The sequence below is a fragment of the Bolinopsis microptera genome, chromosome 3 (genome assembly GCF_026151205.1).
Source record: "Bolinopsis microptera isolate Bmic1 chromosome 3, MBARI_Bmic_1.0, whole genome shotgun sequence".
NCBI classification, from domain to species: Eukaryota; Metazoa; Ctenophora; class Tentaculata; order Lobata; family Bolinopsidae; genus Bolinopsis; species Bolinopsis microptera.
The window spans coordinates 3,974,179-3,995,071 of record NC_087074.1 but is presented as its reverse complement, the minus strand read 5'-3'; the positions used below and the strand labels follow the sequence as shown (position 1 = coordinate 3,995,071).

The 20,893-nt window shown below is 38.9% G+C and overlaps 2 protein-coding genes across 3 annotated transcripts; one reads left to right on the top strand and one right to left on the bottom strand.

The window, feature by feature from the left end:
• The first annotated feature begins 1,613 nt into the window (after nucleotides 1–1,613).
• On the top strand, nucleotides 1,614–13,879 carry LOC134812749 (LIM/homeobox protein Lhx3-like). Its single transcript, XM_063820313.1, has 9 exons — nucleotides 1,614–2,760; nucleotides 3,008–3,123; nucleotides 3,821–4,041; nucleotides 5,036–5,253; nucleotides 5,596–5,706; nucleotides 6,608–6,793; nucleotides 8,673–8,757; nucleotides 12,788–13,062; nucleotides 13,238–13,879. The coding sequence occupies exons 1-9, from the start codon at nucleotides 2,704–2,706 to the stop codon at nucleotides 13,253–13,255; spliced, it is 1,287 nt and encodes a 428-aa protein (XP_063676383.1). The 5' UTR covers nucleotides 1,614–2,703; the 3' UTR covers nucleotides 13,256–13,879.
• On the bottom strand, nucleotides 13,668–19,548 carry LOC134812750 (uncharacterized). Of its 2 annotated transcripts, XM_063820315.1 has the most exons (4): nucleotides 18,314–18,495; nucleotides 17,566–17,662; nucleotides 15,629–15,840; nucleotides 13,668–14,625 (listed from the first exon to the last, which is right to left on the bottom strand). In XM_063820315.1, the coding sequence occupies exons 2-4, from the start codon at nucleotides 17,653–17,655 to the stop codon at nucleotides 14,322–14,324; spliced, it is 606 nt and encodes a 201-aa protein (XP_063676385.1). In that variant the 5' UTR covers nucleotides 17,656–17,662; nucleotides 18,314–18,495; the 3' UTR covers nucleotides 13,668–14,321. The 2 variants fall into 2 exon arrangements, with proteins under 2 accessions (XP_063676385.1, XP_063676384.1); XM_063820314.1 differs by lacking the exons at nucleotides 17,566–17,662; nucleotides 18,314–18,495 and adding an exon at nucleotides 19,448–19,548.
• Between the last annotated feature and the right edge of the window lie 1,345 nt (nucleotides 19,549–20,893).

The following is a 20,893-nucleotide window of genomic DNA, read 5'->3' as shown; positions in this document are numbered from 1 at the left end:
CCATCCCATAATTCACCTTCAGTATAATATACAGATTTTGATGAGGAGTTCACTTGACAGATCATTCCTCACACTAATCCTTACATTTACACTTAAATCCACAGTGTTGAACTGCCGCCTGCCAAGTCAAATATATTTTCAAATTCATGTATCTAGTCTAAAGGTGCACGGCGCCGTGTCATCATTGCCAATCGTGACAATAGTTTCATTTCTCAGTGCTCGCTGCATCACAGATTTCGATAGCCTGATAATGTAATTGCAAGCCCCTTTTCACGACCCCAGATGGGCTATAAACGCATGATTCTTAAGTGGAGAGCATGCTACATGTGCGCTAAGTAGATATTTGCGTCCTCCTACTCCACTACCGCTGTGTTGAGTGGCATCATGGCTCGATACTACATCTGATCGAACTGTTTACCGAACATCACGGTTCCACCACACAAACACTACATACACGAGCCAGTACTGCAGTTCAGAGCGATGCAATCTGACTCATCTGATTTTCACTGATGGTAATCTAATTGGGAGCCACGATCAGTATTGTGTCTGGAGAATGTTGGCACTCTGGTGGTTTTCTCTCTCTCTCCCTGACTGCTAGTCTGATGGTTCACCACTCGCCATACTGGGTTGTTGTTACCCAGATCTTTTCCTCCGTCATCTGATACAAATTTTGATGTTGTTGCGGGGGGAGGGTAGAGGGTGGAGACGAATGTTCTGTTGAAATGGCTAGTGTGCGGGGCCCCCCGAACTTGTATACTAGTCTTAGGTAATTAGTAACATTCTGTCAGCTGCTGTTCGCAGACCTGCTCCTTGTAATGGCTGCATTGTAAAAACATGTGCCGATCTAGTCTCCAGCAAATTGCCTCCCCGTGGCTCCCGTTCCACGAGTTTGTTAATGTTTAGCTCCGCTTTATTTTTAACCATTTTTTCTCTCCGCCTTCTCTCTTAATTCCATTCACTTGTACGGCTGTACAGCTCTATGAAACTTGAGTTCAAACGTAGTCGTAACTGCTGGTTGTATGGCACACGCCAGTTCAGTAGTACCGTGTAGCTCCCCTGTACTGGAGTCATATCCCCCCTCTCTCTCTCTCTCTCTGGCCCCATTCAGACCTCTTTACCTGACTTGCTAACAACAGCAGCACATTAGCAGCTCCTTTACAGTACTCCACCATTTTTTCGCTCATGATCTTGAAAGAGAGCCGTAAGAATATGGTGCGTGCTCTTTTTTTTCAGTGACTCCATTTTCTTTCTTCAAAGCTGGCGGCGTTGTTGTGGGGCGCAGTCATGGCTAAAGCTGGTTTTAGAAGCCACGTTATTGGTCAAGCCAGCTATATTACCGTATATATTGGGCTCGTTATTTTTTTTAAAGTAGCCACCTTATCCCCTCTAATATCACCAGGGTTGCTTTACTATCTTTATATTCTCAGTACATGTGCGTTTTTCTTGAATCGTTCCCAATTTCCCTCTCCTGTATAGTGTTTTTAATGTGTTCATCATACACTTGTATTACACTTTCCTTGTTAATAGGATTAATCCCTCAGCGTTGACATGATCCGATTCTTGTCATGCGTTAATTTGACAGCCTTCTTGTATGTCCTTCGTACTGATAAGGCAGTTCTAATTGAATAATAATCAATACATGCGGTTAATTTGATCTGATTCCAATTTAATCCAATAATTTGGGCGATCAGTTCTGCGCCATACAAGGACTCACTAGCACCTTATCTATCTTTTGTTACACTCTATTAATTGTTGCAGAAGGGTCCTCAAATTTCTCCTATTTCCACTTATAAATAAGGGGCTTGTTACATCAGCACCCACCACACGATCCTCCGTTCTCTTTCAATACACATACGCTGCAGTGGATATGAGTGCATAATGCCTGTCATATATTATTATGAAATGTAATAATTGTATTTGTTTTGAGGGATCTGAGTAGCGTTATCAGCCTGAGTAATGTTATCGTGTAATACTCCCGCCTGTACCTGCAACAAACCTCTGACAATTGTCGGTGTCCTGCTAGTCCCGGCCAGACCCTCTCTCTCTTTCTGGGTCTCTCTGTGACCGGGTATACCCTGAGCGGCGGAGCTGCCTTCAGGTTCGCTGCCCTAAATCCTAATCGCATTAGAGGGAGAAGGGAGTGAAGCCGTGCGCTCCTCAGTCGCAGATAAGCTCGTTTGAGTTTTATACTTTCAGTCGATATTGTTTTCAATGTTTTTTGGACTGCTAAACATGTACTGCACATTTTTGAAAAGTAGTCCTCTTTTGTCAGCTCTTGAGATTATGGTTTTGAAGGATTTTGCCTGAAAGATTGTCAGTTTGAAATGTTCAGTTCTAGATTCGTGATACTTTGATAAGTAAATGAAGAACGTGCCCGTAACATTTGTGATATGTTGTTCTTATTGGTCATCTTCCGTTGCGTCTCAACTAAGAACACAAGCCACAACATGTTTCACCAAGTTTAGTTTGAAGCAAATCTTGACCGTTCATAGTTTTGTTCTTCGCCCCCATTCCAATTATAAAATCATCGTTCCTCTAGAAATATTTGAGTTGACCAGTTTGCCAGTTATGTTGTGAACCAGGACATGGTCATCCTCCATGACATATAGTTCAATATAATGTTATACGTTCAAAGTCTATAGTTTAACCATCGTAACCCTTTAGTAAAACAGAGTTTTAACGGTCTCTAAAGATCGGTTTAATATGGTGTCCTACTGTGCCGGCTGCAATGGGAAAATTCACGACAAATTCTTAATGAAGGTGAGCAATTATATTTATATTCAGAACTTTATTACGGTTTTCCGCTTTAACGTTCTCAAATTATTGCTATCATATTATGTGGTTGTCTGTATATCATCGTTAGAATTATTTCCGTATATTCTGTGCTTCACCCAAAATCCAAATTCATGATGATCCAGCTGAGCCGGATTACCGGAGGAAGGTGTCAAAAGGTTGCAAACCCTGGCCTTTCAAAATGTTTTCACCTGATAACACTTATTCCCTCCAGGTTCTTGACAAAACCTGGCACAGCGATTGTCTGGTTTGTGTTGACTGTGGCGCAGTTTTAGCTGACCAGTGTTTCACCCGCAACGGCAAGTTCTACTGCAACAAAGACTTTGAAAAGTAAGCAAAAAACCGCTCCAGCATTCATTATATCCCAGCAAAATTCTTTCCGGGCGTCCACATGTTTTCTCACAACTACATCCAGGTTTCTAATGTTATGTTTGCTGAGCAGGGGTGCTGAGCAGGGGGTAACTCAGTAGTCTAGACTCAGTATCGGGTCAGGGGACAGTAGGCCTCTAATTGGGGGTCACGTCACATTATACCGATATTCAATACTCTCCTTCAGCTCCCTTTTTAACGACAGCTGACAGAGGGGCTGGAGAGCTCTGCTCGATGTACTCAAGTATTATAGCGAGCAATGCATAACCAGAGTGTACCCGGCTAAAGCTAAAGAGCTTTAGGGGGTTTAAGTTTTTGGAGCGCTCTCTCTCTCTCTCTCTCCTTCTCTCGATTTAACCCGTTCTAAGGAATAAGCACTTGTAGAGTTTGTCGATAAGGGGCTGTGTTCCTAGTCTCCTAAAACCGACAGTTTTAGACATAATTGGCATTGAAATGAGTCAGTAAAGATCTAAGGAGTATTCAAGAATAAGTAAAGGGATAATCTTTTTCCGCCGAACTCGAAGCTTGAACGTGTGGCGAGAACCACCGATGTTTTCTTCGAAAAAGCTTGAGATAAAAATAATTATCCATAAATTCTGGGAAAAAAGTTCGATGCTGCTTGCCCCTCCTGACTTTAATACACGTTCCCCACCAATAGGAGCCAGGCAAGTTCGTGCGGATCCTGTAAGAAAGATATTACCCCAGACGATATGATTCTCAAACCTCCCAACACAATCGGGATGTTCCACGTCAAATGTTTTACCTGCTCCAAGTGCTGCAGACAGCTTGAGGCGGGGGAGGAGTTTTATACCATCGACAACAAGAAGTTCTTGTGTAGCAGAGATTTCAAGAACCAGCGATCCGAGGCTGTCAGACCAGGTAAGATTAAGATTCAAAAAGTCAAGTTGGCATTTAAGTTCACTTAATTTTAATGAGTTACTGAATTAAAGATTTTAAGCTAGATTCCATTTCTAGAATTAAAGATGATGCTATAGATTGTGAACTGCAGCAATTTAGCTGCAGTTTTTAGATTTACGCCATTTTACTTATAGTTCTACTGTCATGTATTTAAAGATTTAATACCAGCGTTCAAAGTGCTCATTTTGACACATTACTAAAATTGACCACGCTTCCTTGTCATATTTTAGACACCCATGTACACTTGTCTCACAGTATTGCTTGAAAATTGGAGTGCAATCCTTGACATGAAATTCTCTGAAAATAATGCTAGTTTCAGAGCTGAACTCTAATTTTATTTTACATACCCGCAGTAAAAAAAATATTTTAGTGCAGTCCGAGTCAGGTTATGAACCACCTTAGATTTGCTGTTAGCTCTCTCTCTCAGTCACTCTCTCTCGCCAGCCAAATTTGATTATAAAACAACACAAATTCGATAATTAGGTGTAAATTCACAATACAAAAAGTAGTTTTTAATCCACATTTTTCGTAATTTTATTGTTGAGCATACTCAAATGATAAGATCCAAGTAGACACGACATCACACCAAATATTGGCCTGCCATATTATTGACTAGAGAGAAGAGCTGGTGTTTTCAGAGCTGGTCTGCTATCGTAATGTAATAGAACTTCCTGGTACCGTCCTAATGTCTTTATCTTTTCTCCAAGGAATTGTGGGGCACCAGGCGTGAACAAGTAAAAGAACAGCAGAATCGCTCTAAACAAAGGAGAAAATACCTCATACCAAATGTATGAGTGGAGCCCAAGTGGCTGCCTTGATTTGAAATTCGCGCTTTTAAGATCACTTAAAAACCGGCTTATCAGGTATATTGAACCGGGGTTCCACAGCCAGCCTAGCTGGTTTCCCAGAATTGTACACCATTTCCGGCCATATGTCACCCTCTTTTTTGTCGCAGATAACGAGGTTCACAGCACGACGAGCGACATAAAACCGACGGTGAGCGGCGGCGCCCTTCCGACGGCCCTGTCGGAACCGTACCCCACCCCTCCTGCCTCCTGGGCCTCACCTCCCTCTGTCTCCCCCGCTCACCTCTCCCCTAACACCCACTCTCCTCCTCACGGCATGGTCAGCACTACTGTGCAGGACCAGTCTCCCGGCAGCGACATGATACAGGTTTGTTACCCACTTAGTACTGGTCACTCTCTGTACCCTCCAGTGTCCAGCAGGGTCGCATACCCAGAAATTTTGAATTCTATCGTTAGGTTCCATGTTTCTTTCGCACATGTTTCTTTTGGGACATGTTTACGATAAAGGTAATTGCGAGGTCTTGATAACTCTAATTGGGTTAAATTCCTGCAACAATCGGTCAGATTGTAGGCGTTTTAAACACGAAACCGAAAACACCCAGGAAAATAATTAACTCGTTTGATTGCTATCATATCATTGCTATCAATATCATCCGTTCAGAGGACCTTTCTCTTTCCTCCTAATAACTAACATGGTGTTCTCTCTCAGGAGCCGATAACCGAGTGTGAAGTTTCTGGTAAAGTTAAAGTAGAGGGAGGAATGTCAGAGCCCTGCTCAGAAGATCAAGGAGTAAACAGTCCTGAAACATCCAACTCACAGGTATGAGAAGGAGTAATGTAGGATATCCTAGAATATTAACTAATGAAATACAGTTAAGCTATGCTGGCCGTTGGGGACTATAGTATATACCTCCACTTATTATGGCGTTATGCCATTTTAAACTACTTTTCGGACATCAGTAGGGTCCTAAAAAATGACAGCTGCTTTAGATTAATGCAAATTGTATAATGTATAACTATATTTCTTTGAAACTCAGATATATTTGATGACATAATTATCATAGCTTTACTGAGCCTGACTTTTTAAGCTTGAGTTGTTTCTCAAACCAATAAAAATGCAGTCCCATCATGTGGCCTAACTTCTTTAAAATTCCTACTGCTTAAATGAACAGTCTTCATCACAATCAAACCCAATTAATAGGTCTTCATCACAACCCATTCCAATTAATAGTCCTCTTAGCGAACACATTCTGCTAGAAATCATGACGTTCTCCAACTCGGATTATCCTACCAGTCACTCTCCATAAGTCCTCATTTGTCCCGTTACATTAATCTGATTTAATCTGCCAATGCTGGATTTTAATACCTGGGTCGTACATTAAAAAAGGTAAGTGCGCACTTTTGGGGAACATTGGTGCAATCTGTCGCGGGAACTGTCTTCTGAACGTAGCCCAGATTCATACTACCTTACTACCTCGACAAATGTGTCCACTTAAGCTTAGATATCCGTGAACTTGGCTGGGTGAAATCTATTCCGATACCGGATACTCTCCGCTCTCCGGAAAACGTGGAGACAAATGTATAACCGCTATATAGTGACTTCATGATTAATAAGTGATAGATTATTATAGTCAGTATATCGACCAGGCACAGCTACAACTAACCTCTAACGTGCACTGTGTCCCCACAGCCACTCAATACTGACTTTCAAACTCTTTCAGGTCAGCACAACGACGGGTAAAAGACGAGGTCCCCGAACGACAATAAAATCAAAACAGTTGGACATCCTAAAAGCAGCCTTCAAATCAAACCAGAAGCCCACACGGAACATCAGAGAGCAGCTGGCCACGGAGACCGGTCTCAATATGAGGGTCATCCAAGTGTGGTTCCAGAATCGTCGTAGTAAGGTGAGAATCGTCTATTAACCTTTAATTGACCTCCATTTTAATATGGTTAATTCCACGCACTTGTTTGATTCTTTTGCTGGTTGAATTAAATATTCATAAGACACTTGGTAACACCTATGGACCACTATTGTTAAATCGTTCCCCTGAAGCTATCTTTCGACCTGTCATGACTAAAATTCTTTGGCGTAATCCACTAATTCACCAAAACTCCAGTATGTCTCGAACCGTTGGCCACTAAAAATTCCCCCTAATAGTTCACCTTAACTTCCTATGGATTCCTATTCCTGTATCTAATGGTAATGAGGCCCTGTAAATTTCCACCTGATCGAATAACTTTCAGAACCACTGCTTAACAAGACCTCGCCTTTTTGACATTTCCGTTTGATTTCACCGTTGGCGTTAAACTTTGTGATTGGCCGGAATTGTGTTACCATCTCCACTGTAACACCTAGTGGAGCGCAGGGAGCTATCTGAGATATGACTCAAGGTGTATTGTAATTCAGATTACACATGATTGATAAGCGAGTTAGAGGTGCTAACTGGGATTCAGTTGCCGGTCAGTGCCGGACCGGACAGGATGTGACAGCGTCACACTGCACATTCCAACTATATTGTCTCCATACTGGCTGTATTGAAATGATTTGGAGTTCTCTGACCAGATTCTCGGTCAACGAATACATTGTTACAGATCAATAAGATTGGCTTTCACTGTAAATACCACTAATTGACAATCCTTAATAGAAATCCAATTAGCCACTCTTAAGTTTCGGGCTGCATTCCTATATAGCTGTATGTTTTGTTTCGGGTTCCAGTCCGGTCCACTATTATTATCTCCCAGCACAGCATCCCCGCTCACATGACGCCCTGTTATTCCTCAAGCTGGACATATCCGTGATCACGTGACCACCATTAACCTGCATTATCCTCTAATCCCTAGCTTAAGAGGGCGTGGGTCGCCCTCCTTGCATGTAAATGTGTATTCTTAATGCAAGTACATGATACTTAGCTGTATTAAGTAGTGTTAGGTATTTACTTCCCAGAACACATTTTATAATTTTCTCGTTTTCGATCTTTAGAAACCGAGCCTAATAGAATAAAGTAGCATTCAAAGATTTAAGGTGGTCCGCTTCTAGCATTCTTTGGATATTTCAACATAGCCCATCACGATCTAACAGTGCGTCTGACGGGAGGTATTAGAATAAATTCGGGCGCTGCTACTGCCCGCCAAAATCATCGAATCATGTACAATAAAACTTTAAATGCTAGGCACCCAACAGTGGCTTCTTTGTCTACTAGTGTTACAGAGCAAATCTTTTGAAAAACTTGCCCTTTTGACACGACGAGTAGTCACCACCAACTATTGTAGAGCAATCACGTGATATTTAAGAGCGCACACGTGATGATATCACGTGCTCGCCCCATTGTCGTCCTCTGCTGTAGTGCGACTCTTAGAATGATCACAATAGCATGTCACCAAGGACTGGATCCTGTACTGTGATTGGTCCTTTTGTAGAGCCATTGCTTCGACACCCAAATTACATGTTTTTTTCAAATTCTACATGATCAAGAATCAAGAATTCGATAAGTAAATTGCACGGCCTATTAATGTAATGCTAAAGTAAAAATATTCAACTAATTCGTTCTTAAGAGATTAAATGGTTTCAGTATCCAAAATTTGATCAAATAGCCGACAGGGCGAGAATCTGAAAAATAGCAATGGGGCTCCTTCAAAGGATACACTCATGTGGAACTTTCCAGTTGCTTTGCTCATAATCTTGCTTTCAATCTGCCAACAGATCCCTTACTTAGGTGGTGGTGCGGTAATGTTTTTCCTGTCACTGCAATTTTATATTTAGGTTTTAAAACCTTCTTATCTCAGGAAAGACGAATGACTCAGATGAAACTAGCCAACAGGGGAAGATATGGAAATCCTCTCACCAGAGACGACGAATTTAGTTTTCAAGGTAAGTTTAGATTTGACAATTATTTAAAAAACCTTTTATATTTTGATTTTTTTTGCAAGTCCACCACCACATCACCCATAAAACATTATGCAAAAATTAGGTTACTGTTAAGGTGCCTGTAAACATCTTTAAATTCGATTAAATACCCTCGTTAGAAAATCGGAGGAGTTAAGTACTGCTTAATTAGGCGGTTACACAGTTATAAACACAGCACTTGAAGCCACCCGAGCCCCGTGATTAGTCTGAAAATCAGATGATCACCGTTCTAATCATACCTTGAAGCGAAAACTCCGTCTCTACCATCAACTTTAGCTAGTTGTTTGGCCACATTTTAGCAGATTTTAAGATTTTCATCACGAAGTAACGGCAGGTTGAACCTACCACAGTACTTTTTTACCTCTCATGTGCCCTTTCTTTCCAAATTGACGTTTTTCGTGCGGGATTTTTATCACGAGTTGTAGGAGAGAAGATGAGGTTTGAAGTGTGAAGTGTGGGTTGCCATGTGGGAACAGCCGTGTGAATCTGCGGAGAAGGAGTTGATGAAGGAGTTCGGTGATGTGGCTGCTGTCTGAAACGCTACAGTGCGCAAGACTTTAATTTAATCTTTTAATCAATCCAGCGCTTTTAAAAGAGTTGTTTTAAACGCGTGCTGACGTGTTGTTTATACATTTAACACTAGTCTCACACGTGCAACTAGTCTCACACGTGCAACTAGTCTAACACGTGCAGCATCTAATTCTGTTGTGGTATTTTTATCTTCAGCTAGAAACCAGTGACCAATCCCACAGTGAATATCCAGCACTGTACTGTTTATGTTATTCAGTAGACCATCTAAATTTACGGGGCCTCTTAGAGATCATTGATCAACGGTAAATTGCATGGTAAATCGAGGTACGATTTACACTAACTTACACATAAGCTTATAATTGTAAGGGGGAAATCATGCCCATGTCTAAATAATTTTCGATCTTCCGTACTTTTACGGAGCAGAATATTGTACAATATTAAAATCTCAGCAATGTGTCACATGTATTTGTGCAAGGTAAAATTAGCGTTAAAAACATTTCTGATGACTGATGAGATTACCGCACATTCGAATCCACTTAGTTCCTCTAGTAACACATAATCCCCGCATGAACTGTCGAGCTAACACTTGCTCCGACAGCCCTATCACGTGGGCTCTCACCTCGCCCCCCATTGGTGGGAGGGTATTTTTTGACGGTTTTGATTGGTTGGGTCCTATACGATAGTTTGGGGGAGCCTGTCCGGGATGCAATTACCAAATCATAGCTGCGAAACAAAACTGATTAGACTATGGGGGCTATGTGTACATTTTCGATACAAACTGTATCACTGTGAATGAGTGAATCGTACATTATAAAGTTATAATCCTTAGATCATTCATAATTCTGAGATTTTTAAGAGTACAAAGTATTGGGGGGGGGGGGGGGGGAACATTGTCTTCGTTGGCTCAGGGCATCAAAAGTTTTTGCCATGGTGATTGGTGACAGTGTGGATACCAGGCAAATTGTTCAGAATTTTGAATTCTAAAATCAATCCCGTAATATTTTCCATAAATTAAGTTCTGCAATAAATCATTTGCATCATGATATAAACTGATATCAGCTGTTCTCATAACTTCCCTAGAGTTAGAGGCCCTCTGATAATTGCAACCCCACTAGTAGCTGCTCTGATAATTGCCATCTCACTAGCATCTGAGTGTGACTGGAAGTGGTAGATTAAAATAGCATTTATGCTTACGTTTGCTCTCACTCCTTGTAAATCTTATTCAATCACAAGACGTCTAATACTGCATGCTCTTAGCAGTTCATACTTCAAAGCTTCTCAAACAGTTGACCCGTGATACCTGAGAAGTTCTCTGTTATAAGATTGTTCGCATGAAATTTGACATACGGAGCTGAGAAGTATGCCAAGAGTCATCGTTATTACGGAGGTCACAAGGTTCAAAGGGTTGCTCTGCAATGCACGTGGCTCGGAATGTGTTTATGATGTGTCTACTTCTAGTCTGATAATCTACAGGTTGTACCTCTTTACTCAACCTGGGAACTATGAACTAGACACAGACTATACCTTGGCTCAGAGCACGCTTCACTGGACACAGTTCAAGGGGAGCTGTTTGACAGGGTGTTGTCGCCGGACCGTGGAGGTGAATGCAGTGCTGTGGAGAGTCTAACTTAAGCGTGCAGTCTGTACCACGTGATCAGGTCATGGTCAGTAGAGCGGTACTCCACCACCACCACCTTGCTACTACTAACATCAGAGCCACTGTATCACCCCCGCCACCTGGCTACAACAACAGCTACCAATTATTGTATTAAACTGACGCCCCTCACGTGTCGTGGTGTAGCTGTGTTAGACCGGGATTCAGGCACCATGGCTAGCGTCGAAATACACGTGGGGTTCCGACCCCTACATTCCTAGCCCTGTTGTCATGACAACACCTATTTCTTAAATTGTCACTATATCAGCAAACTCCCACGCTTCCTCCTAGAATAGTAACCATGGTAACTCAAACCATGTCTCTTGATCTGTTACCATAGCAACCGAACAAAGATCAATACATATATATAATAACCTCAGCTTGATAAAAATATATAATATGACAGTGAGAGTAACAGATGATTACATACTTTTAACTTACAAATGTAAGTTTCCAACGTTGCAAAGTGCTCAACTAATATGTATCAGTAGCTATTATAATTAGGACTGAAAATTAATAATTTACTTTACACTAGTACTAGTGTAAAATAGCCTGAAATAGCCTCAAAAAGTGTAAAAAAGCGACATTTTTTTCTCACCAAAGGTTTGTTTTACCTTTGGAAATGTACTACGTGAAGACTGATTGGAAAATAATAGGAAAAAAGAAGATTTTTAGGAGATAATTTTGTTAAGTGTAATTAAAAGTGTAAAAAAGTGTAAAATAGTGTAAAATAGTGTAAAATAGTGTAAAATAGTGTAAAATAGTGTAAAATAGTGTAAAAAGTGTACCTTTTTTTACTTCACTTTTTACTACACCATACACCTGCCTACCCTGCCTAGGTCGATCCAGATGAAATCTGGAACGAGTTTCGTGCCAACGCTTCTCTCCATTTATCCCTATCACACATGAGTAAACGCAGCTGGTCAGGTTCCATTCCAGTGTCTTCAAGTAGGACGTCCGGGAAGGTCTTATGTGGTCGTCCTCGATAACGCTGGCCAAATAGCTGTCCTTCTCCATACACAAAAGAAGGCAAAAGTGTAGTGTAAAATAGCGTAAAAAAGTGTAGTGTACAAATAAACGATGAATTTCTAACTAACAGTAACAATTGTCTAGAGTGGCGACATTTTGAGATAAGCTCTGATCTCTCATTTAATGAGCTATGGTTCTTTAAGATGTAAAGCTTTTTATCGAGACAAAGATTGCAGTGCCCGCCCCGCCGTGTAGCTATTAGCTTATTAGATTTAGTCACAGTTTCTAGTATGTGGTATAATACTTTGTATTTTTCACCTTTAGGTCCCATACAAAATACCATCGGTTTTAAAAATTGTCCTCGGTTTCTGAGAATTCCTTCATCCTTGCTCGATGTAGTTTGCCTGATTTTACTAAAGACTGTCTATTCATTTAATATTATAATATGATCTCCCATATGACCCCATATTATCTCCATCAACTTTATTTTCTGCGGAACTTGTTGAGCTTTACTATATAATATTAAATGAATGACTCTAGGATAATCAGGCAAACTACAAGTACATCGAGCAAGGAATTCTCAGAAATAGAAATAGCCGAGGACAATTTTAAAAAACGATGGTACAATTATATAAATTGCAAAAGACCTCCGCCCTCACGACTTCTGCCCTCGTGACCAATTCCCGATCATTTATCGATGGCATGGCCGTTCAAAAAAACGTAAACGTTAAAACATGTCACCCGACGTCCGCTGCAATACAATCGCACTATTCACGAACTCCCTCTCGTCAGGTCAGATTTACAATTTAATCACATTTATTAACACAGCCATTACTTCAGATCACTATTTCCGGAACCCAGCAGAGTGCTACTACGGTGACCTCCACCACCACCACCACCCTGACCCCACCTCCTACATGCAGTGTCTACCTCTCCCCGGGATGGACCAGCCTCCCCGCTCACTCGATCACCACGACCCTTGGGCCAGGGTCTCCCACGCCTTCGACCCCACTCTCAACCCCCAACATCACGCGGGGCTAATGGCCGGTTATCCAACCACCCCCGGGCTCAGTAGTTCTTGGCAAAGTGCCATATCTCCTGACTCAACCAACCAGGTAAATATTTAATATGTCATTTTATGTTCGGACACCATCGTCTTTTCATGACAGGTCTAGGTCTTTCTATTAATATAATTTTCGCATCATTAAGAATTCATATACAATATACTTATGAATGCTAATTTACAGTGAATTAATATTAATTTTAGTCTCACCAAATCATAACTTTCAGATTGCATTTCAAACATGAACTACAGTTGTGGTCGTGAACTCATCACATTGAACTAAGCCAACTTGCAAGTTTGTGGACAATTGTATTGTGTAAAAGATGCTCAAAAGACGCTCGAAGGATGCTTAGCTCAAAACAAAACTTGAACTCACAGAAATTCATGAGAAAAACTTGATTAATTTATTATTTTATTTTAAGTCAACAACTGTTTAAAGAGGACAGATCAGAATTGAAATTTTAACTTTAATGACGATTGTTTCAGTTATATTTCGTCAAACATTTTAATTAGATTTTGGCTTTAATGAAAAATCATTCTGGCACCTTCTCTCGCAAATATTGCAGATTGTTTCTTAGTTGGCTAGAAATGTTCGCTTTACTTAATATTTTGCTTTGCTGATACAGTTCAAGCAGGACAAAAAGTAACGACACTTGATCGAATTATGAAATATTGAGTGAATAACATCACTCAGTATATCTTATACTGACAATTTAACTGAAAACAATAAAATTATCTTTTACCCAGTCATCAATCTTGGGGAATACTTAACACATTTTGTTGATTTGAATTATATTTTAACTGATTTATTTTAATATTAATGTAAATATTCTTTGATTATGCGTTTGCTGACTGTTGGCATTACCTTGATATGGTTGTTTAATTTCTTATTTATAAATAGCATTGCGACAAGTATGAATGTAATCAGCAGCAAGTAAAGAATATGGTCATCATGGCGCAATATACAACTTTTTCGTAAGTAATGTCGTATGGAACATAACATGGTAGAATGACCCATTCTTTTCCAGATAAAATCCGTAATCCTTTACAAAACAGTTTAGTTCCTTCTCCAAAGTCTGAATACACTGAATCGTAGAAAATTTAATGAACAAACCGTAAATTATTGGTCACTCTCTGCGGCCGGCTCGCTACTCTCGGTAAAAACTCTCCCGTTACTGTTCGAATCATATATATTATCTCATCCGTCACGTCCGTCACTTCCGTTCAATTTGGTGTGGATTACGGTGGCATAAATAACTACGGGATCCGTTTGATTTGTAAACTCGACTGCTCCTTAAACTTAAAGTCCACTTATCTGATCTGATAGATCTCCTTTAAAATAGCAATATTGGGATCAGCAGACGGGGGACTAAGTGAAGCTTCCCTGTCCCAGGAGGACCTCTTCATCTCGGCTGCCAGGAACCCGTGATAAGAGATGGGAGTACTGAAGTTACTCACACTGTGTTTCATATGGTGGTTCTTGGATGCTTGCAGATCGTGAGCTGTTTGGAGGCTGGGATGTGAGTTGGCTCGCTTGATTGCGGCGAAGGATTCTTTGTGTTTCTCAATTTGTTGTTGGAGAACTACCTTGGTGTTGGTGGATGGTCGTATGTGCCTGAAACAATTGTGTTAGCTGAAAAAATTGGGAAGATTCCAACATTTACATATCCAATTAATAGATTTTTCAGAATGAAGCTCTCGAATTGTCTTTTTCCATTTCCAAGCCCACAAAATTGAAAAAATCCAGTACATTCTCAAGCTGAAGGAAACCACGCAATTACGTAACAACCACACTGTGGTTGAGCTCGGTCGCTTTTGAAGCCGTCATGATCAGAATAAAGCTATGATCACTCATTGGGATCAATGGGTATAGAATTAATAAGTTGGATGGTTGTGAATCCACAAAAATCCAGAACATAATTCCCATGGTGAGCTCATTTTCTGGAACTTTAGTGAGAGGGTCTCCATCACAATAAAAATTGAATGGTTTATATACTACATGATAAAAGTTAAAGCAATTTTATCATTTTGGTCAAGTTTCCGAGAAAACGTAGCAACAGCCCAACAAGAATTTATAATAATTGGTGGAGACTTTCAGTCTGGTTACGGAATACGGTATCATTCTAGTTGTAAAAATACATCTATGGCTTACTTTATGAAGGAGCACCTTGTGTTACTATTCAAACAATAGGTAAACATATGTCTTAGATTGATACTTTTATGTCTGAGAAGAGACAATTTATTAACGAAGACTTCAAACTAGATTTTAATGAAGCTAACCTGAAGTAATATTTAATATTATTTCGATTGATTTATTGGATATATTGAAAATGTGTCCCTAAAACAGTAGGAGAAACTTTGCCACCAAGAGAACGTGTTTAAAAAGTCACGTGACAGTCAAGTGTAGAGTGATTAATCATCATTCATATAAACTAATAAGATTGATTGGGCTGATTGAGGGACCCTGTTAACTTGTTAACTGTGAGAGAGGCGGGTGTTACAGTTATTGGGGAGTTATCCGAATATTTCAGTTTATACGTGATGGCCTACACCAATTTACACAAAAGGGTAGTCTTGAAAGTAGCCGTTCGAAAGATTTAAAAACAATTAATAATTACCTGGAGTGCGAGTTTTTGATTCTCTGCAACTTCTTCTTATTTGGTTCACTTCCCATCCCATCTGTAGGCTCAACAACTGGCAGTGTTGCGTTTGCGCTGTTTGCATCTTTCCAGATCTGATCCATGTCGACTACTCTCTTGTTAGTCGCACCGTTACTAAAGACAGAGAATATGGTTCTACTATCGTAGTGCGGCGGATCTAAGCTCGTTCCCTGCAACAAATGATTTGTCAGACAATTGAGACCTGAATATTTTGTGGTGAAATCATGCTGATGCAACGTTACGTCATGGACAGCGTTAAGATCTATCACGAATCCGCTGTGGAAATTAATTAATTTAGCAGATTATCATTAATGCCCGTTGTGCGCCATGAGATCATCAAAATTGGTGAAGTCCTTGGGTGGTCCAGTCTGCTAACTTGTAAAACTAGATTAGCACTGAGTACTCGTGAGCAACATGATTACAAACTCCCACTGGCACTATCCTTTCTATTAGTATTACATCATTCCACATTCAATTCGAGTTAGACGCATAATTATTGAAGTTTAAAGAACAGTATGGCCTTCATTTTCTTTACATGTTTTAAAAGAAGTTGATAACTGGTAATCGTCTTAAAGAAAAAATATGAAATTGTATTCCATGTCTTCAGATCCTTCATTCCCCATATTTAGCGTCAATCTTCGCTTTTACATTCTTTTCTTTAGGAACGAGGTGTGTCACATTGTAATTTGGATGAGAATATCTATTCTTCTCAAGAGCGTCGATGACTGTTCTGTTGTATGAAATGTGGGAAGCTTTCATCAATTTAGGCTTATTCTTGGAACCCTTGTCGCAGCCAGCACATTTAGCGGTGAGATTACTTTTATTAGAGGCTTGCTTAATAGTCTTACTTTTATGTTTAGGACCATCCGCAATGATTCGTTCCCAGTTATCCTCAGCTCTTCCAGTAAGATTGAGTGCTGTTTGGTAAGGAGTTTTGGAGGGGTACCTTTTTAAAGTTTCACTTCCAGTTCCAGACGTACTGAATTGGGCCATGTCTTGTTGAGACGATGACAGTGTACTGCTGTCATGAGTTGATCTAGAACTGTTTGAAACTGTATGCCGGGTGAAAGGAGAGTCACTTTTTATCCGGTCTTCAACATCTTTCGTGGTAACTTTGATAGTTACCACCCTATCCTTCTTTCTGATAGCAGCAGTGATCTCCATAGTGTAACAATTTATTCACCAGCAGCGCTAAAATCTCTTAATATCATTAAACTTAAAATCTGACTATTAATGAAGAAAAAAAATTGAAGACTTTTTATTGCTAATCGAGTGCACGTGCAAATTGGTTTTTTTGGTAATGCCATGGTAACACTAACTAAAATTATTCCAAATTTTACTTTTGAAATGTTCACCATGTTTATCGGTTTTTGTCGTGCGGATACTGGGTTAGTTATAGGAAGCCCTTATTGAGATTTAAAAATATCTCGTAACTCAACAAAATTTAGACGCTTACATTTATACTATTACAAACATGCAACTTGTATTCAGTCAATGTTGCAGTTGTACAGTAAAATTATTGGATCATTCAATTCAACTTAGAAACAGTTTTACAGTATATTGAGTACGATGAGTCCAATGTTCATTATCAACCATAAACTGCACATTGACAACTTACATGGAACTTCTTTTCAAAAATGTCCGTGTCGATGTCCATTGTCCGATCGAAAAATACAAAAGCGTAAACGTTTTAGGTGAAATGATTTTTGAGGCAGCAAGAATGTTTAACTGTCCAATCTTGTTGCATTATTGAAAAATTTTGGTCAAGCATTCGTCACGTGAATGTTACAGTCATGCAAGTTGGTTGACCGAAACCAATTTAATTAGCCACATAATAACAATTACATTTCATCTTAAATTGATATTATTTAGTTAGCATGTCATAGTGCATCTACCTTTCTCATTTTATTGGTCACTGACTCTTCGTCTCGATCCTCTGTCACTGACCACGGATTGAACGAATCGATATCAAATTGAAGTCCCATGGGTACTCTGTTGGATCATATGATCAGTCAACAGGTTTCATCAGTAATTAAGTATTGGATAGGATTCAAAACAATGAATTATTCTAATTTTTGTGCAATTTTAACTAACTATAAGTGATATGAAAGAGAAATAATAACTTTTAAAAGAAATAAAATAGTCACTTTCGGATAATATCTGAATAGATTAGATTTTTAAAAGCTTATGCATGGTTAGGCTTTACCTGGGGACCTCAGGCTATCATGTTCATAAACATAGAGATTAGGCGGAATGACAGGCTGAGCGCGGCCCAGTAAGGTTAGGCTGAGATTGCAGACGTTCAAATATTTTTTACAGGGCCATTTTTTATATCGGTCAAATACAATTGTGTACCAATTTTCATCTCCAAAACCAATGTCAGGTTCAAATTATCATGAAGGCAATTCGTCTAGAATTGTTAAAACAGTTCTAAGATCATGGAGAGAGAAGCTATTTGCCAGTGATAAAATATTCAGATTATTTGGAAAATAGTCTAAATATTTGTATAAATCGACAGGCTCAAGAAATCCGCCAAAAGTGACTGTAAAAGTATAAACTTAACCTTTTAGTAGAAGAAGTAAGATAATAAAAGTGTAAGCAATAAAGTTTTGAAAAAGATTTACAATTTCCATACAAACTTACGAGTTTATCGTTTGGCAAAGTGGTTGATCGCGACTGGTCGACTAAAAATCCAATTTGTCAACTTAACGAAGTAAGTGATCAAATTGGAACAGTTAGTACAGATAACAAAATGAATAGGTAGCATAATAGTAAAATGTTGCCATTTACATGCCTCGTTTATTAAAAATAGAGCTGATGCACATTTCCGCTTTTTAAAATCACCATGCTAAGTAAAGTAAAAATGCATACTTTCATTATCGAATTATGATGGATTTCTGGCCGAATAAGTGAGATTGATATTGTAATACTTAAATATTACCGGTAACATGTAAATGTTGTTATAATTCGAGTGAATCAAGATTCATGATCAACAGAAATTCGTTTAAAATAATGGAAATTCGTGACTTATTCACATAATATTGATCAGTCTAAAACACACAAGCTCGAATCGGTATAACTAAGTATATACTTTACTTATACATATTCTTTCTAATATTACTCAAGATTAAATTGAGCAAGAAACCATTCGGATACTATAGCAAAAATAGGGTATTGTTCAAAAATAAAATCGAGTTTAATTTTAATTTATTCACGACTAGAAAATCAGTGCCAATCAGAAAACGTGATCACCCTTATAAAAGCTGAACAACAGGTTTTTGCACGAAAAGAATAAACTGGATGATCACAATATGATGAGTTAACAATATCTGACACACAATTAAAATAAAATTCAAACAAGTAGTTATTCAAGTAGGTAAAGTAACAAGTAGAACTCGTCTAACAACCCAAACAATCCAAACTAATCGCTCAATAAAAGTGACAAAAAACGCGCTGCGATTTGACACTATTTAAATGTAAACAGTTAAAAACCTTTTGTCCCGGATGATCTACAAAAAATTCGTAAGCTATATCAACCGAAGTTTACAGATCGTGACATATTCACAAATCATGTTGCCTGCTTGATTTAAACATGGGCTATATCGATCTGCTAACATTTTACCGATGAGTCTATGAGTAGCTCGTTTCGTGGTGGCTAATGATTCTATTGGAGCGTCATGCATATGATTTGCGGCAACAGGATGGATTGTACTGTTAATATCCGGAGGTACCTGATTTAACATTTAAATTGAATATATTATTAAATTCAAAGCATACCTTTGTCTTCACAGATGTATCATTCAACGATTCGTTGTCGATGTTCCCCATTTTGGTGAGGGTCCTTTCAAGCTTTTGTATCAACGCATCCATGTTATCAGCTTAAACGAAACAATGGTCAACAATCTACTTAAAGTAAACCGCACCACTTTATTATCATGCAAAATGTTAAGTTTTAAAGTCTAATGGAAATTGAAATCTGTTCCATTTCATTTAATGGTCTCCTCACGAAACCACGACTGGCAATAGCTTTTATATTTATTGATGGTAACAATTTAAATTGGCCGCCCTCAAAAACGCCGTCTAGCCGTCTGTTCGGGTTATCATGCATATCAATATCATGATAATATGACTAATTATTGCCACTATTATACAACCGCAAACCACCACGAAGGGCTAAAATAAAGTTTCATATTGGTAAGCAGTTTACAAATTGTTGATACGTCTTTAATCTTTATATCGACATAACTTTCTATTTCTGATTTGTTGAGCTGTTGGAAAGGGCTCCTCCTTGAGAATGCTCTCCCACATAGTTATCTTTTATAACATGATCTTTATTCGTTATGAAATTAAAACAGTTTCCTCACCAGGTTAATAATACTACCTAATTAATAATTATGGTAGTTAAAAATTGGCGGTTTTAATTCGCCATATTTTTTACTGTCGGTATGTTCAAAGGGAAAAAATATTCCTATATTAACCGCCGACTCAATTTTAGATCGGAGATTTCCAAGGAAAGAGTAGTCGCAGTTAAAATCATGACCGTTAAAATGTGGTGGTTTTTCGGGCACCCCGCCATATTTTTAACGGTCATAATTTAACCCAACGAGTGCGATAAGTTTTTTTTGTTCAATAATCAATATCTTCAATGGAGAATCTCGTCTAAAATTTAAAAAATGTTCTCCTAAAAACTAGAGTTACCGAATAGTTCTGAAATTATCCAGATTTGAAGTTCGGAATCCGTTTTACTAGCCTTTCACGTGACTAAAACAGTTTTTTGTCCATGCCTCCATATAGGGAAGCGTTTCATTTACCCTGTGTGAATTTTAACGGGTGATACTCGTAAAATATTTGTTTCAAATATTAGAGTCCAACTCGGCGCGCGTCCTGGTAGGTTATAAACCTACAATGTGAGTTGTGCACTGTGCACTGTGCATTGTTGCCTGTTTCAATCTGTTGAGAACTAATAGTTGTTGCTGAATGTAAGCTGTTGAGAACTAAAAGTAAGAGTTGTTGAATGTTGTTAAATGTAAGCTTTTAAATTATGCATCATGATATATAACGTCACATATCTTGTTAAAACTGGTCGTTCTTCACACATCATATCATGTATGACTATTTGATATTTCATAACAACATTTCTTACTTTCATTAAATATATATCATGGTTATGACTTAATCTCATGTATTTTATTCCTCCCGGAACTTAATTCAGGTGCTGGTTGA

Coding starts and splice junctions, on each gene's coding strand:
- LOC134812749 (XM_063820313.1), top strand. CDS start 2,704: ATGGTGTCCTACTGTGCCGGCTGCAATGGGAAAATTCACGACAAATTC. Junction 3,124..3,820: donor TGCAACAAAGACTTTGAAAA/GTAAGCAAAAAA, acceptor CCCCACCAATAG/GAGCCAGGCAAGTTCGTGCG. Junction 4,042..5,035: donor ATCCGAGGCTGTCAGACCAG/GTAAGATTAAGA, acceptor TTTTTGTCGCAG/ATAACGAGGTTCACAGCACG.
- LOC134812750 (XM_063820314.1), bottom strand. CDS start 19,540: ATGGATGCGTTGATACAAAAGCTTGAAAGGACCCTCACCAAAATGGGG. Junction 15,841..19,447: donor ATACATCTGTGAAGACAAAG/GTATGCTTTGAA, acceptor CATTTGTTGCAG/GGAACGAGCTTAGATCCGCC. Junction 14,626..15,628: donor ATCAAAAACTCGCACTCCAG/GTAATTATTAAT, acceptor CAATTGTTTCAG/GCACATACGACCATCCACCA.